The 14,490-nt window shown below is 41.2% G+C and overlaps 8 protein-coding genes across 8 annotated transcripts; 4 read left to right on the top strand and 4 right to left on the bottom strand.

Annotated features, from left to right (window-relative positions):
• Positions 1-361: 361 nt before the first annotated feature.
• BCR41DRAFT_8100 (hypothetical protein) lies at positions 362-1,074 on the top strand. The gene is made up of 2 exons (XM_022031032.1): positions 362-491; positions 624-1,074. The coding sequence occupies exons 1-2, from the start codon at positions 485-487 to the stop codon at positions 932-934; spliced, it is 318 nt and encodes a 105-aa protein (XP_021886581.1). The 5' UTR covers positions 362-484; the 3' UTR covers positions 935-1,074.
• Positions 669-4,868, top strand: BCR41DRAFT_418008 (hypothetical protein). Its single transcript, XM_022029567.1, has 3 exons — positions 669-1,274; positions 1,501-1,537; positions 1,758-4,868. The coding sequence occupies exons 1-3, from the start codon at positions 1,133-1,135 to the stop codon at positions 4,765-4,767; spliced, it is 3,189 nt and encodes a 1,062-aa protein (XP_021886580.1). The 5' UTR covers positions 669-1,132; the 3' UTR covers positions 4,768-4,868.
• A 68-nt stretch (positions 4,869-4,936) lies between these two features.
• BCR41DRAFT_330419 (DnaJ-like protein, subfamily A, member 2) lies at positions 4,937-7,217 on the bottom strand. The gene is made up of 6 exons (XM_022021750.1): positions 6,973-7,217; positions 6,753-6,826; positions 6,291-6,599; positions 6,008-6,129; positions 5,370-5,854; positions 4,937-5,256 (listed from the first exon to the last, which is right to left on the bottom strand). Exons 1-6 carry the CDS (start codon positions 7,042-7,044, stop codon positions 5,068-5,070), a joined length of 1,251 nt encoding a protein of 416 aa, XP_021886579.1. The 5' UTR covers positions 7,045-7,217; the 3' UTR covers positions 4,937-5,067.
• A 393-nt stretch (positions 7,218-7,610) lies between these two features.
• On the top strand, positions 7,611-8,480 carry BCR41DRAFT_344265 (hypothetical protein). Its single transcript, XM_022022469.1, has one exon. It carries the CDS (start codon positions 8,009-8,011, stop codon positions 8,444-8,446), a length of 438 nt encoding a protein of 145 aa, XP_021886578.1. The 5' UTR covers positions 7,611-8,008; the 3' UTR covers positions 8,447-8,480.
• BCR41DRAFT_8031 (40S ribosomal protein S28) lies at positions 8,476-9,776 on the bottom strand. Its single transcript, XM_022031028.1, has 4 exons — positions 9,743-9,776; positions 9,085-9,244; positions 8,641-8,715; positions 8,476-8,482 (listed from the first exon to the last, which is right to left on the bottom strand). The coding sequence occupies exons 1-3, from the start codon at positions 9,743-9,745 to the stop codon at positions 8,663-8,665; spliced, it is 216 nt and encodes a 71-aa protein (XP_021886577.1). The 5' UTR covers positions 9,746-9,776; the 3' UTR covers positions 8,476-8,482; positions 8,641-8,662.
• Positions 9,777-10,070: 294 nt separating this feature from the next.
• Positions 10,071-11,304, top strand: BCR41DRAFT_344261 (ribosomal protein L31e-domain-containing protein). Its single transcript, XM_022022468.1, has 2 exons — positions 10,071-10,535; positions 10,917-11,304. The coding sequence occupies exons 1-2, from the start codon at positions 10,441-10,443 to the stop codon at positions 11,182-11,184; spliced, it is 363 nt and encodes a 120-aa protein (XP_021886576.1). The 5' UTR covers positions 10,071-10,440; the 3' UTR covers positions 11,185-11,304.
• A 25-nt stretch (positions 11,305-11,329) lies between these two features.
• BCR41DRAFT_8025 (hypothetical protein) lies at positions 11,330-13,984 on the bottom strand. The gene is made up of 3 exons (XM_022031027.1): positions 13,645-13,984; positions 13,389-13,526; positions 11,330-13,259 (listed from the first exon to the last, which is right to left on the bottom strand). The coding sequence occupies exons 1-3, from the start codon at positions 13,930-13,932 to the stop codon at positions 11,466-11,468; spliced, it is 2,220 nt and encodes a 739-aa protein (XP_021886575.1). The 5' UTR covers positions 13,933-13,984; the 3' UTR covers positions 11,330-11,465.
• On the bottom strand, positions 13,743-14,379 carry BCR41DRAFT_344259 (hypothetical protein). The gene is made up of 3 exons (XM_022022467.1): positions 14,102-14,379; positions 13,876-13,945; positions 13,743-13,794 (listed from the first exon to the last, which is right to left on the bottom strand). The coding sequence occupies exons 1-2, from the start codon at positions 14,330-14,332 to the stop codon at positions 13,937-13,939; spliced, it is 240 nt and encodes a 79-aa protein (XP_021886574.1). The 5' UTR covers positions 14,333-14,379; the 3' UTR covers positions 13,743-13,794; positions 13,876-13,936.
• Positions 14,380-14,490: the final 111 nt, after the last annotated feature.

Here is a 14,490-nt window from a genome sequence, read left to right as displayed (position 1 = left end):
TCATCGGCGACATAATTCTTTTGACAAGTCTATTTTGTACTCCAGTTGGGAAGCTTTTTTTTTTTTTTTTTTTTTTTTTTTAGTTTCATCGCATAGAATGAAATAAAACAAACAAAACAAAATAATGGATTCGTCACCATCGTCACCCAGCGTCACGGTTTATTGTCCAAGCATAGCATAGCATAGCATGCATCAACACTTGTGTAATGGTGTGATACTATTTCCTAACTCTAGTTTAGTGTTTTACAACACACGCAATCGGACCATTTTAGGACATGTCCAAAGTAATACTAGCCAAAAAGTAAATACTATCCGAGTGTGAGTATGTAAAGTTGTTCTCATTCGTTCTTTTATTGTCAGTCTACTGTGTACCTGTTGTCGCTGTTTTGTTTTTCCCTAGCAGATCTGAATGGGCTGTCCGTTTACAACATGCGTATGCTGTTGTCACTGATGCCGTTTAAATTATTGTTCACAAAATTGTGAAATGAGCGGTAATATTCAACATGAGAACATGGGAAAAGAAGTTATTTGAGTGCAATCAAAGTGTTACAAATAAGATTAGGATCTAATTAAAGTCAATAGGTCAAAAGGAGATACATATCATCTAAGCAATATAAAAACAGGCGGCTATAATGGCCCTACTCTTTCTTTTTTCCCTTTTTCTACGCCCTTGTCTCTCTTTTTCTTTTTCTTTTTCTTTTCCTTTTCCTTTTTTTCTTTGTCATTACCTTCCTTCCTTCCTTTCCTTCTTCGTTCCTCATTCATCAACTCCTCATTCATCCTCTCCCCCCCTTCCATTGCAAAACAACCTCCTCTTTGCATCGTTTCATATTTAAATATTTGTGAGACCGTTCCTGAACAGAAAACAAGTTTTCCAATCAGATTTTCTTTCTCTTATCACTACACATATTCCTATGTCCCACTTGTCTTTTGACTGACCTTTTTGACGACACTTGACGATATAATTCATTCATTCACCAACTCCCCTCCTATCAACCTCAACTCGGCCCAACTCTTGTTTTCTCGACTCTGTTCTCGCTTTATAAAGCTTTGATAACCCTTGGAACATATACAAACACCACCTTATAAAAAAGAGACAGGGGTTCTGAAATAACCATAAAGAACATCCAACATGACGAGTATCAGTCAAGCGGAAAAAATTGCAGCCATCAACGAGCTGCAACCAACAGCTCTCGCTACCAACTTGGGCATTAATGTTGGTCTCTCACTTCTCACACTTGGGGCTTTTTGCTGGCTTCGACCCAAGAATGGAGGTAACTTTCCCTTTTTTCTTTTTAACACTTATAATACATCCACTACCACAACAGCAGTCGTCAAACCAATAAAATAGTGAATAAATCTGTTCGTTTAAAAGAAAAAGAAAAAGAAAAAAGAAAAAAAGGACGAGGGGTTAGAACTGTAACAAATTCCTCCGACAATTAAAAAGTCTCCGTTCTAACTTTCGTTCTCTCGATCTAATGATCTTATGTTAAAATATAGTCATCTATGCACGAAAATATAAAGCCTCGCCACAAGAGTAAGTAAGCAACTGAAAGCTGCAGTGAAAGCAAATTTGCCCACAGATGTTGTAAAACCATACGCTTTATTGTTTCACAAAAAAGAAATGAAAAAAGAAGGGCTCACCATCATTCATTATTGTAGTTTATCACTCCTCATTTATAAACAACGACTAACCGCCACTTCTCTTATGGAAATCTTTTTTTTTTTTCTCTTTCCTTTTCTTTGCTTATCAATAGTAAACGAGCACCAAGACTCGAGGAAGGATGGTTTTCATGGATGAAACCAGTATGGAGTTGTCCAGATGAAGTTCTTATGGACAAGATCGGACTTGATGCTGTAGTCTTTATACGGTTTCTGCGGATGTGTCGAAATGTATTCATTGTCATGGCAATTATAGGGTGTTGTGTCCTCATTCCTATTAATGTCATCATTACAAAACGAGTACAAATGGACGGGAAAGAGCCAACAGACAAAATTGGAATGCTGACGATGGCGGGTGTCGAAGAAAAGAACTGGCTCTGGGCTCATGTCGCCGCTTGCTGGTTCTTTAGCTTACTCTTGTACTATGCCACATTCCACGGCTACAAGACTTTCCTCAAATTCAGGATCCATTACTTCCAGAGCGAGGCCTATCAAGAAGAAATGGCCTCGAGAACTTTAATGTTGGCGGGATTGCCTTCCTCGTTACAGAGCGACGATAAACTAGCCAACTTCATGAATGGTATGGGTCTACCTGAGAAAGCTGTCCTAGCGCTTGTGGGCCGTAAGGTTGACAAGTTACCAGAGCTCATGGATAAGCACAAGCAGATGGTCAAGGCGCTGGAGAAAGTTGTTGCCAAGTACTATGCAGACCCCAACAGACTGCCTTCCAAGCGTCCGACAGTGAGAGCAGGAGGACTCTGTGGCTCCAAGATCGATGCCATTGATTTTTACTCTCAGCGGATTGAAGAACTGACGGATCAAATTGAAAAGACACGCATGCAGGTCAATACATCTCAACCTACCAACTATGGATTTGTTTCCTATGAAACTATCCATGCCGCCCATCGCGTTGCAAAGATCTTGAGCGACCCTTTGGAGCTCCGCAAGCGATCCAAAATGATTGATCCCCCTGATGTTTTTCTCTCACCTGTACCAAAGGACATCATTTGGTTCAACGTCTCCAACCCAAAACAATTGCGCAAGTCTCGCAAAGTTATCGTCAACACTGCATTTGTGGTTTTCTCTCTATTATTCTTCATCCCTATGGGCTTATTGACCACGATCGCCAAGTTGGAGCGCATCGTCGCAATCTTCCCAGACTTGGGGGAGTACTTTAAGGATCACAAATTTGCCGCCAGTATGCTTCAGTCACTGTTACCAGTCTTGATCATGGACATTCTTCTCCACATTGTCCGTAAGATCATCGTCTACTTAGCTTGGTTCCAGGGCAGCATCACTAAATCTAGTATGGATCGATCCACGCTTGCCAAGTTCTATCTGTTCTTCACCATCAACAACTTGATCATCTTTGCAATTTCAGGAATGATTTTGGGTTTTTACTCGGACATCAAGTTGTTCTTGTCTTCCTTCAAATTCTCGTTGGCAACTTGGTCGTTGATCAAGGATTTCGTGAATCGCCAGGATAACATTGTGCAATTACTCTCCCAGAAAGTGATCGATACCAGTTTATTTTGGGTCAACTACATCTCACTTCGCAATTTTAGTGCCCTCTTAGACTTGTCCCAAATTGTGTCCTTGATCTTATACTGGGCCAAGACCACAGTGACACCTCGGGAGAGCAAGAACATGAACAAGCCTGATGTCTTTGACTTTCCATTGTATTTTTCTGCCCACATGTTCCTCCTCACAGTCGCCTTGTTGTACTCTGTGGTTGCTCCTTTAATTTTGTTTTTCACTGTGGTTTACTTTTCGTTGGCCTCACTCACTTACAAGTACCAGCTCATGTACGTCTTCCGTACCAAGATCGAAACTGGCGGTCGCCTCTTCCGTGTAGTCTACAATCGTCTCTTAGCTGCACTGATCCTCTTCCAGATTGTCATGATTGGTGTTCTTAATCTTAAGACCGCCCACACGCATTCCTTGGCTCTGATTCCTCTTCCAATCTTGACCATCCTGTTCAAGCTGTTCCTCTCTAAAAGATACAACTCCAAGATTGACTATTATGATTATGGTATGGCTCGTGATGAGAGACATCTGTTCAAGAACAATAAGAGCAAGGGTAATCCTTTGCTCATTAGCTTTGAGAACCCCGCCCTCAAGTCCAAGGTCGTTGCTGCACTCGTCCCTGATGGTGCCAAGAAGATATTGAGCCAAAAGGTTCTCAACGGCGAAAACAAGTCCTCGTCTACGCCCAAGGAAGGAAAGAGATCTGCCAGTGCTGCTCGCGTAGGTAGTCATAGCAGAACGCCAAGTCAAGGTGGCAAGAACTCATCCCGTACTCAGCACAACAATGATGAAAGTTATGAAATGAGTCATGTCTCCAAGGGATCTGAGAAATATGGACGCGTTCAGTCTCCTACTCGTCAACAGCAACGATATGATTATGACTCCACTGATCAACATTTTGATGATCAGAAAGAGTCTTTGACGAGATCAGCCACGCATCAATATGGAGATACCTACAACAGCAGCACTAACAATAAGGCGGTCTATCAGCCACCGACTCCGAAAATCCATGGTGCTCAAGATATGACTTCTTTCGTCGCTGGACGCTATCGTGCAGATCGTGCTGCTGATCCTTATAGCTACAGCACGCGAAGCAACAACAATGGTGCTGGTTCCGGAAATGGAGCGGATTTTATGGAAAAGGCCAAATCTTATCAGACAGACAGCTACAAGACCACTGGCAAAGCAATGCAGTATGAAGATAAGAGAGCCCTGCATCTCCCACCTATCAAAATGCCTGCTCATAGGAACCGGAGTGGTGGTCAACAACAGCCACCTGTGCAATCACATGAGAACAATGATTCGCCCTCAACGCCTACGACTCCACGGCCATCATCAAGGAAGGCGCTTACTCACAATCCTTCATCCGGCGCTGCTCGCGGCACTAGAAACAACAACAGAGAGCTTCAGCACTCTTCATCATCTCCATCGCTTAACAAGTACGATCGGGATGACAATGATACTGATCCATCTTATTCATCACCCAATGTCAAGGCTATGGCTCGTGCTTTGACTCAAAGCAGTCTAAACCAAAGCACACAGCAAGCTTATGATAAGAGCAACGTCCGCCGCCAATAATGCCAAGACATTTGTATAAATAAATCCATCCCTCTATAGTTGACTCCATACTCTTGTTTCTCATCCATAATAAAATATATTGAATATAGTAAAACAAAATTAAAAAAAAAAAAAATAATAATAAAGAAAATAAAAAAAAAATAATAAAGAAAATAAAATAAAAAAATAGCTTCCTTTTATGTCAATGCTCTATGTCTGGTTTATTTGCATGTCGCTTTGCATTCTATGATACATGAAAAAAATGAGAGAAATAAAAAGAAGCCAGTAACGGAGCAAAAAGAAAAACACTTTTTTTTTTTCTTAAGACTGCGCGCATTGTACTCCTGGTCCATGACCATGTCCGTCTTCAGAATCGTCTGAATCATATGCATTGCCACTATGGCTTTGAGCACCATAATCGTCCATGTCTCCTTTTTCCAAGATGCAATGGTCGACCAACTCAGGCTCCATTGCAGCAGGACCACGGGCGGGTAGGAGTTTCTCAAGCACCTAGCAGCCCAAAAAAAAAAAAAAAAAAAAAAAAAAAGTTAACCAAAAAAAAGAAGTGAATCATATGATGAACAGAGTAAAGCGCCGTAAAACATTCCTATAAATGTCTTTACCTTCAGGTCACCAGCAGGAAGCCAGTCGTCCTTAGGGAACTCAACCTCAAAGGTAATGTAAAGATCACCCTTATCATGGGGCCTCTTGAAATGGGGCATACCCTCTCCACTAATCTTCTTGACCTCACCGGGCCTGATGATTTTTCCTGCAGGGTGTTCCACATGAATCCCACGGCCGTCCAAATGAGTGATCAAGATCTTTGAGAAACCACAGAGCGCTTCAACCAATGGGATAGTGATTTTGCATGACAAATCAGCGCCACTACGCTCAAACAAAGCATGAGGTTTCTGCTGAAGAACCAGAACCACATCACCAGTCTCGATACCAGGTTGTTGATCACCCTCGCCCTTCATCGGAATCTTCTCACCGTGACGCATGCCCTTCTCGATAAAGATCTCCATGACCTTTTTCTCATTAACGACCTTATTGCCTTTGCACTTTTTACATTTGTCCTTATCGCGCATGGTTTCGCCTTGGCCTTTACCTATTATCAAATAACGTTGCATGAGAAAGAAAGACAATTAAACACAAGAAACACAAGAGCAGACAGAGCATTAGAAACATGTGAGGCGAAACGTTCAGAAAAATTGATCCGAAAATTTATGAACGAAAAACATAAAATTATATTTGTACTTACATCCGGTACATGGGACCTGCATTTGCTGCATCATGCCAGGACCGATCTGTCTTACAACTAGTTTGACTCCACGACCATCGCATGTCGTGCACTTTTTGACTGCACCAGCCTTGCCTCCTTTGCTATGAACGAATGATATTGCAGCAAGATTAAGACGGTGATTAGTCGAAATGGTTGATATAATCATTGACATGCAGATTCTCACAAAGAAACTTTCAAAAGAGTCTCTTTATCTAAAAGTCTATTCATAATGTGTCGGTTTTGATCTAGCTCTCTTGCTTACCCATGACAGAGACCGCAGATAACATTTTTCTCTAGAGACAACTTGGTTGTCTTTCCGTTGTAGAGGTCCTCAAGAGTAACGTTGAGATTATGAGAAATATCTTCACCACGGCGTGGTTTGGACCGACGACCTCCTGCTCCTGGGAACTCATCGCCTCCAAAAAATCCTCCGCCGCCGAACATGTGCGCAAACATTTCTTCCTGAGACATACCTCCGAAGCCAAATCCTCCTGCACCGCCAGGCCCATCCTCGCCATACTGATCATACATCTCACGGGCCTCTGGATCACTCAAAGTTTCATAAGCATGGCTATCAGAATCAGGAGGGAAAGAATAAAAGATAAGTAAAATATAAGAGAATTAGATGTTGCGGCCTAATAAGGCTACAGCCTAAGAGATTGAAAGACTATGGACAATAAAAAAGTGTCCGACCCACTTTTATTTTTTTATTTTTTTCCTTTACCTAATCTCTTTGAACTTGTCTCCAGCATCAGGGTTCTTATCAGGGTGATGTTTCATAGCCAACTTTCTATATGCCTAAATGGATAAGTATTGTCCAAGGATTTGGGGGTTAATTGTATGATCCTGAGTTGATGGGTCTATGGGATTTACCCATTTTGCAATTGTTCCTGAAAAATAAAACAATGCCTTTTGGATCGATTTTCATGAGCAAAGCAAGGTACCTTTTTGATTTCAGCATCGGTTGCATTAGGCGACACTCCAAGGATATCGTAGTACTTTGTGTCTCCACCCATTGTTGTTAGTTTTGTTTTGAATTAAGAAGAAAGTGTGAGAAGAAAAGGTTGGGTGGAAGATAAAAAAAAGCGGAAGTGTCATATATGAAATTCTTTAGCCTTCTTTTTTCCTTTTTGTGTGACTACATTTTCAAACTGAGTGACAACAAAGATCTTTTCCTTTTACTGACCTGAGACACAGCAAGCTTATTTCCTATTAGCATGGTGGATCTAGAACTATGCTTTTTACAAGAATGTCTTCTATTTTTTTTTTTTGGTCTTTTGTTCAGAAACACCATCCTTTACTCTTGCATACTCTACTTGCATGTGTATAGAACAATCAAATGTTTGCTTCAAGAGCAGCATACCTAAAGTCTTGGTAAACGACGGTGTTTAAAAGTGTGTGATAATTCAAGGCCTAATAATAAAGTCGACTTTATTTTTCTTTCCTGATTTTTCCTTTTCAGGACAATCATCAATCCGAAGAAGCTCGAATAAAAATATACAAATAAAAAAAGAACTGATCTTGCTCTTTTCACTCTACCATTCCTTGCTTTTCATTCTTTTTCGTAGCTTTGCCATGAATTCTGCCTCCTGGACACTTCTCAGGAATAGTAGCACGTCTATTACCTTTGCCTTGCGCAATGTCACCGCAACTTCAGTCGTGGCCCCGATCCGATCCGGAATCAGCAAGCCCTTTAGCAATGCCTCATTAAGCGCGATCCGTTCGGGACAGAGATTCTACAACAGCTCTTATGCCCCTTCTCCTAACATTGTCAAACACCATAATGATGCACGCCTATCACGTCTTCTTGCTTACCGCCAATCCATCGCCATCAACCACTATTCCTCCACCTCCACGAGACTTGCACCAGTTGTCCGACGCGGCTTCGCCTCAGCATCCTCCTCCTCTTCATCATCAGCCTCCATACCATCAAAAGCACAGCAAGGGGACATCTCCGCTACGAAGAAGTCTTCCGGATTCATGGACAAGTTCAAGGACATGGTCAAGAAGTATGGCTATACTGGTGTTGCCGTCTACTTGGGTATATCGATGGTCGATCTCGCTGCTACATTTGTGATTGTCAAAGCTGCAGGCATGGATAAAATTGAAAAGGCTCAGGATTGGGTAGTCGACAACATTGGAAAATACTTCGGATATAAGCATCACGATGAAAAGAAGGTTGAAACCTCTAATAACAATGAGGGTGCTGTTTACAATAAGGCCTCAGGTCTTTGGAGCGTCTTTGTGATCGCATATGGTATTCATAAACTCTTGGTTCCACTTCGTGTTGTCGCGACTAGCATGATCACGCCGCCATTAGTTAGGTGGTTCATCAAGAGGGGTTGGATGAAGGAGACTGTCAAGAAAGGAGCCGCAGTTACTACTGGAGCTGGAGCTGGAGCTGGAGCAAAACCTTAGACTATATTAATTAAAACAATAGAGAAAAAAATACACCTATTGCGCAAGTGATCATTTTCATTTTTGTGCAGCGAAAGGCGAAAAAACAAAAAAATAAGCATGGATATAATAGATGGAAACAAGACATTGCCGATCTGCGATATATTATTTTTTTGTCTTTATTTCCTTTTTTTTTTTTTCTTTTTTTTTTTTACTTCTAATATCAAGACAGCGTCTTTAACGGAGACGACGGGCCTCACGTTCAGACTCCATAAGACAGAGGATATCACCTAGAAAAGAAAAAAGGAAAGCGCAGATATGATAAAAATGTTAAACTTTGCTGTTTATATTTGACTCCCACAAACATCTCGTATAGAATATGGTACGTGGTGAGCAATTGATGTCGTCCAGAGTTCAATTGATCCAGTGCACGTATAAAACAAAACAAGACATGATATTGAAAATTTGTCGCCTGAATAAACAGCTATTCAATAAAATCTTGGTTGAACTTCAAAAGAAGAGAGACGGAAAGCTCGTTTGCGACCTGACTATCAATTTTTTTCATTTTTCTCTCTCTTTATCCCGTTAATGCTGACTGATGTCATTCGAAAGCATCTATCTATCAGATCAGCTATCATAATAGAAAAGAAAAAACATACCCTCACGGACGGGGCCCTTGACGTTACGAATAACATTACGGATAGAGGCGGGGTTTGAGGGGTCCTCCTGCAACTCAACCTTGACCTGGGTGACACCACCACGGGAGCCGGTACGGCCAAGAACCTTGGTAACTTTGGCGTGCTTGACAGCGTTCTTTTCCTGAATACATGTGTATAAAAATAGAAGTTCGTAAATTGTCCACGTTAGATCAACTATTATGAAAGTGATTTTCAATATCTGTAAAACAAAAGGCTCCTCGAAAGTCGATGTAGAGTTGTCAAATCAGATCCTTGTTTGCTTTAACTGATGTTGGCTTCGTTCCTGCTGCTGCTCCTTCTTTCTTTTTTTTTTGTCTTATGAGAAAGTATCCAGTAAATCGAGACAAGACAATCAGATGTTTCGTCTCAAGAACTTCAATATTCCTGCTTGAATATAAAACCATTAAAATGAAGCGGTTCTGTATAATGAACTTCCATCAAACGTTTTAACTCCTCGTTCCGCCCAGCTTCATCTTTGAAATCCATAATAACTAAATGAACAAAATCTCTATGCAGCTCTCCTTAGCGAAAGCCTCCGCGTCCTTGCTGTGTAGTGATGGATGTATTCCTTGTTAATGGATATAGGATGGATGGTTATGAAGCAATCCACGTGACTAACCATCTTGGAATTTATAGGTGAAAGGAAGGAGGACTGTAAAAACTTGGGGGCATTAGAGTAGCTTAAAAGCTAATGTGTAATCTTATGAATCTCTTAAGGGTACAGAATAAATCTATTTGAAAAGAGCCTCACTGGCGTTCAGTGTTGGGTTCCTCCTCTATTCAAAAAGCAATTTTTCAGGTGCGCAATTTTTACATGATTTTTGTGGAACGGATACATCCAACTAGACTGAACAGGGAGACATCCATCCATCGATCGATCAAAAGCGGATCTTTACTCATCAAACAAACCTATTTGTATAACTAAATCACTACTCCACCTAATTCAATTTAAGGAAGAAAAAAAAAAAAAAAGTGAGAGAAGGGCATTTCATCGGATTCCAAGTTCGGTGACATTCATCTAGATCAACATCGACATGGACTTGATCAAATAATCATTATTCAACAGAGCTCGACAAACCGAACTTCAGCAAAGCTTTTCTTCTTTATCTATTGACTGATGCAATACCTTGAAATCATTTTGAAGCCTTGAGCCTCGTGTGTTACTTGTGTGTGCATTATCTCCGATAATCAAGGCTGTCTGAGCAAGAAACAACTTTCTGGAAACAATATTCTACACTCAAATTTTATAAAGCACTTACAGAGGATCTCTCTTTTTTATTTATTTTATCCGGACTCGCTTGAATAAAAATCTTAGAAATGGCCAAGGAATCCAAGGGTACCAAGCGCTCTACCATCCACGACGTTGTCGCTCGTGAGTACACCATTCACTTGCACAAGCATGTCCACGGCAGGTAAATATTTGATCTCTTTTTGCAAAATATATCATATATTGAAATATATGCCAGGACATACCAACAGGAGCATTGTTCAGCATGGGAAGGCGCTCCGTTTTTCCTCTATCTTCTACTTTTTCACATTTCACAGTCAGAAAATATTGGATATTCCATTATTTGTTTCTGATCCTCATGAGATTGCAAAAGGAATGCTGTATGAAGGTTTCTTGACCGGCAAGGATATGATGAGATTTAGGAGATATAAGTGTTTAATGGAGCATTTGTCGGTACAAAGAGACAGCAAAATGTTTATGATCAAAGGAACAGAACTAAAAAAACCAAAAAAAAGAAAGAAAGAAAAAGTTTTTAAAAGCAATTAATTCCTTTAACTTTCAACAGATCGTTCAAGAAGCGTGCTCCCCATGCCATCAAGGCCATCAAAGCTTTCGCTCAGAAGACCATGGGCACCGCTGATGTCCGTCTTGATCCCAGCTTGAACAAGCAGGTCTGGGCTCGTGGTGTCAAGACCGTCCAGCACCGCATCCGTGTCCGCTTGTCCCGCAAGCGTAACGATGATGAGGATGCCAAGGAGAAGTTGTACACCTATGTCACTTACGTCCCTGTCACCTCTTTCAAGGGCCTTGAGACTCAGGTCGTTGACGAGTAAATACGCGACACACAGAAAATGAAGGTCAAAAATGAATAAAAAAAAGATTGTTCATCTTTGTTTTGAGCCCTTGATAGACAATTGCCTTCAAGTTGCTATGGGACACAATTTTGTACATGAGACAGTGGGAATTTTTTTTTTGTAAAGTATACTCATTTGGATATTTGAGAAATATGATCGAGAACTGTGAAAGATGTAGTGTATTACACTGACACAATAATGCGGCTGTAGATTGTATATGTATGACACGATTGATTCTTTATCTGCGGATATCGATGATCTTACAATATGCGGCGATCTGGAGATGGGAATTTATGTTTTGGAGTAGCATGCGATTTGGTTTGTAACAATTCGTTGACACGCCCTCTATGTGCCCCATTATCTGTTTTTTCGCGGTACTTATCCTTGAGCATAACCTCAGTCCGATGCTGCAAGATATTTCCATGCAACTTGTCGTAGCGTTTCAATTGGCTCCATTTGATTGTACGAGGACGTCTACCTACAATGCCCTTGGATATGTGAGGATCATGTTGAAACATTGGTACCAATTCCAGCAGGCGATCCACTTCTTGCTGTGTCCAGTGGCGATTTTCTCTGCGCGCTTTCTTATTGGAGGTCCCTTGAGCAGTAGCAGCGGTAGTATTATCAAGCAACGGAGAGTGTTGCTGCTGCCGATTTTGCAATCGTTGCACTGCATCTATTTCAGCGCGTGAGTGAGCGCTTTTGTTGCCATTCGTATCATCATTCTCGTCGCGGACTGGTGAAGGCGACCATGATACACCGGATAAAACATGTTTGTTGTTGGGCTTTGCATTATTGTTGAGCCTTTCCTGGTTATGCAATGATCCATTCGATACCGGAAGTAAAGAAGTAGTAGAGCTTGAAGTTACTGTTGCTGGTTTCCTCATTTTGATATATGAGAGATCATCACCATCATCTTCAAACTCTGAGTCACTGTCTAATCTATGTCTCACAGATGACATTCCTGCAGCTCTAGCCACTCGGTCTATTATATGTTGAGGTTTGGAAACTTTCGTTGATGAGCGCATTGGTGACCTTGGTAGTAACGATAGTGATGACGATGTTGATGATGATCGAGATCGTCTTATTTTCTTAGGCGCTGTTTCTTCCTGCTTTGATGTGGAGCTATGCATTACCGTATCAGACTCAAAAAAATCTCCTTCGCCAATGCTGTACCACGTTGTATTGTCATTGCTTGACCTGTCAGATGAGAGCTTTCTACCTTTGCCCTTATCCACCTTTACAATGGAAGATTTGCCTGGTTCATTAGAAGTATTTGAAGCCTCTAAAACACTTGCTTCTTCTTCGAGGAATCCATTCACATATCCTGGCAAGTCTCTGAGCCAATTCGAAATACGGACAGCCTCTTCAGTGGGCTGCTCATCCTCTTTTGAAACATTACTTTGTGACTTGAGAAGCAATGCATCATCTGTATCCTCACGATTTATTGGCAATGCCGCTGTGTTAGATTCGTCATTCTCGTCATCGCTTTCGATTAATATATAAGTTTCCTTGGCAGAAGCTACATTGTTAGATTGATGAGGAATTTCCGAAGAACCTTGAGTTTTATAGGTATAGTCATATTCTCGATCGGTCCTATTGTTCTCTAGACCTTGCACCGTACTTTCGACACTTTGCTCCACCTCCACTTCTCTGTGAGCATCATGGCCATTTTGTCCATTATTTGAGAGATCTGGCACCGAGGATGAAGATTGCTGTAAATGATGCGATTGTGACTGAGATAGCAATGTCGGTTCCTTCCCATATTGATCATCATCTCTGCCTTTATGATTGTCTAGCTCCTGAGCAGGGCCTTTCATAAACCAGTGAACATCCAGTTCCTTAAGTTCATCACTGTTGTAATCACTCGATGTGGGCATTTCCTTCGCTCGCAGATCAAGAAGACCCTGTACCAATTTCTTATCACTTGGCTCCTCTAGAGATTGAAAACGAATTCTGAGCTGAGGGAGTAGCAATAGAAGTGTATTTTGATACAATCCATAAAGTCGAAGGCTGTCCTTGGCTGCGCGCGATGCGATATCATTTAGTAAACTCTACACGCTCAAAGCAAATGCCAAAGGAAATGCACGATTAGCGGTACACGCAAAAGCACAGAGATAAAAAAAAAATTGAGTCCTCAAAGATAATGAACATGCCCATGGCAAGTGCCTATGTAACATTACCACAACTGCGTTCTGTATCCGTGCAGCAGGACATTGCGATTGCTCCTCTCCATCAGCGCTCCATGCTTCCTCGATAATGTCTGGCGGGTGTAGGTTGGCTATATTTTCGCCCTCTTCCCGCTCCTGAAGCGCCATAATCTAGATGACCGTCAGTACCAAGCAAAATAATCTTGTTATTATGCAGTATTCTGATTACTTTCAATCAAGTCTTTCAAAACTGAAATCAAGGGAACATGGACACATTTTTTCCTCATACCACGCAGACCAATTGTAAGACAGTACGCCAGAGGATGCCTTTGTTTCCACTTGACACAGCAAAAGCTTCCTTAAGAGGTTGCCTAAACATCTTGATGTATTCATTGAGTCCCTTCCTGCACATACTAACATCGAGCTTTGGCATGAAAAGGTGATGTACAAGCACTGAAAGATTATAACGCTCTACAAAATCATCCTGTAATCCGTATTCTAATATATCGAACTTATCCAGGAAACTATCGTTGCTATCCTCACCCGTAAACGCCTCTTTGCCACCTGTATAATACATTTTGTTAAAAGTCGTAAGCTTGCATTCATGAGCAGATCTCAAAAAATATTCGGAAAAAAAAAAAAAAAAAAAAGTGCAATACAAACAACTTACGAGACAATCGACTCCATTGTTTGTCCAACTCCTTATGCTCTGTACGCATCTGATGAATGGGATCCTCCATGTCAAGAATGGTATGCAAGTAGACGTGATTCCAAGCATCCACTGCGTTGAAGAATAGCTCTTCATCGAATAATTTTTCACCCATCTGTTCTTGAGCTGGTAGAGATTGCTGTTGTTTGCCAGACGAGTCTTCCTGTTCTGAAGGAAATGAGTTTGTTTCATGGCCCTGAAGCGAGCGCGAGGATTTGGTCCTGCGCATATGTGTCTGTTGCCGTAGCGCCTGCGTCTTTCGAGGCATTGTAATCAATAGTCAGCGTGCGTTTAGAGGCAGGAAGAACGAATGGGCAATAAAATATACGTACTTTTTACATTGTAATACGGTTTAACAGGACAAACGTGCAACTGCACATAAAACATATCAATCATTCAAACATTATGTCTTCAAATGCCATGCTT

This window comes from Lobosporangium transversale, assembly GCF_002105155.1.
Source record: "Lobosporangium transversale strain NRRL 3116 chromosome Unknown BCR41scaffold_1, whole genome shotgun sequence".
NCBI classification, from domain to species: domain Eukaryota; kingdom Fungi; phylum Mortierellomycota; class Mortierellomycetes; order Mortierellales; family Mortierellaceae; genus Lobosporangium; species Lobosporangium transversale.
Note: the sequence above shows the minus strand (reverse complement) of the source record. Positions and strands in the feature narration are given on the sequence as shown.

Bases quoted from the DNA above. Each gene is read 5' to 3' on its own strand.
- BCR41DRAFT_8025 (XM_022031027.1), bottom strand. From the start codon at position 13,932: ATGTATTATACAGGTGGCAAAGAGGCGTTTACGGGTGAGGATAGCAAC. The intron at 13,527-13,644 runs GTATGAGGAAAA...ACGGTCATCTAG, and splicing joins TCTTACAATTGGTCTGCGTG to ATTATGGCGCTTCAGGAGCG. The intron at 13,260-13,388 runs GTAATGTTACAT...TTGAGCGTGTAG, and splicing joins GGATACAGAACGCAGTTGTG to AGTTTACTAAATGATATCGC.
- BCR41DRAFT_344261 (XM_022022468.1), top strand. From the start codon at position 10,441: ATGGCCAAGGAATCCAAGGGTACCAAGCGCTCTACCATCCACGACGTT. The intron at 10,536-10,916 runs GTAAATATTTGA...AACTTTCAACAG, and splicing joins CACAAGCATGTCCACGGCAG to ATCGTTCAAGAAGCGTGCTC.
- BCR41DRAFT_344259 (XM_022022467.1), bottom strand. From the start codon at position 14,332: ATGCCTCGAAAGACGCAGGCGCTACGGCAACAGACACATATGCGCAGG.
- BCR41DRAFT_418008 (XM_022029567.1), top strand. From the start codon at position 1,133: ATGACGAGTATCAGTCAAGCGGAAAAAATTGCAGCCATCAACGAGCTG. The intron at 1,275-1,500 runs GTAACTTTCCCT...GTTAAAATATAG, and splicing joins GCTTCGACCCAAGAATGGAG to TCATCTATGCACGAAAATAT. The intron at 1,538-1,757 runs GTAAGTAAGCAA...GCTTATCAATAG, and splicing joins TATAAAGCCTCGCCACAAGA to TAAACGAGCACCAAGACTCG.
- BCR41DRAFT_8031 (XM_022031028.1), bottom strand. The intron at 8,716-9,084 runs GTATGTTTTTTC...TTTCTTTTCTAG, and splicing joins CAAGGGCCCCGTCCGTGAGG to GTGATATCCTCTGTCTTATG.
- BCR41DRAFT_344265 (XM_022022469.1), top strand. From the start codon at position 8,009: ATGGACAAGTTCAAGGACATGGTCAAGAAGTATGGCTATACTGGTGTT.
- BCR41DRAFT_330419 (XM_022021750.1), bottom strand. From the start codon at position 7,044: ATGGGTGGAGACACAAAGTACTACGATATCCTTGGAGTGTCGCCTAAT. The intron at 5,855-6,007 runs GTAAGTACAAAT...ATTTGATAATAG, and splicing joins GCAGGTCCCATGTACCGGAT to GTAAAGGCCAAGGCGAAACC. The intron at 5,257-5,369 runs GTAAAGACATTT...TTGGGCTGCTAG, and splicing joins TTCCTGCTGGTGACCTGAAG to GTGCTTGAGAAACTCCTACC.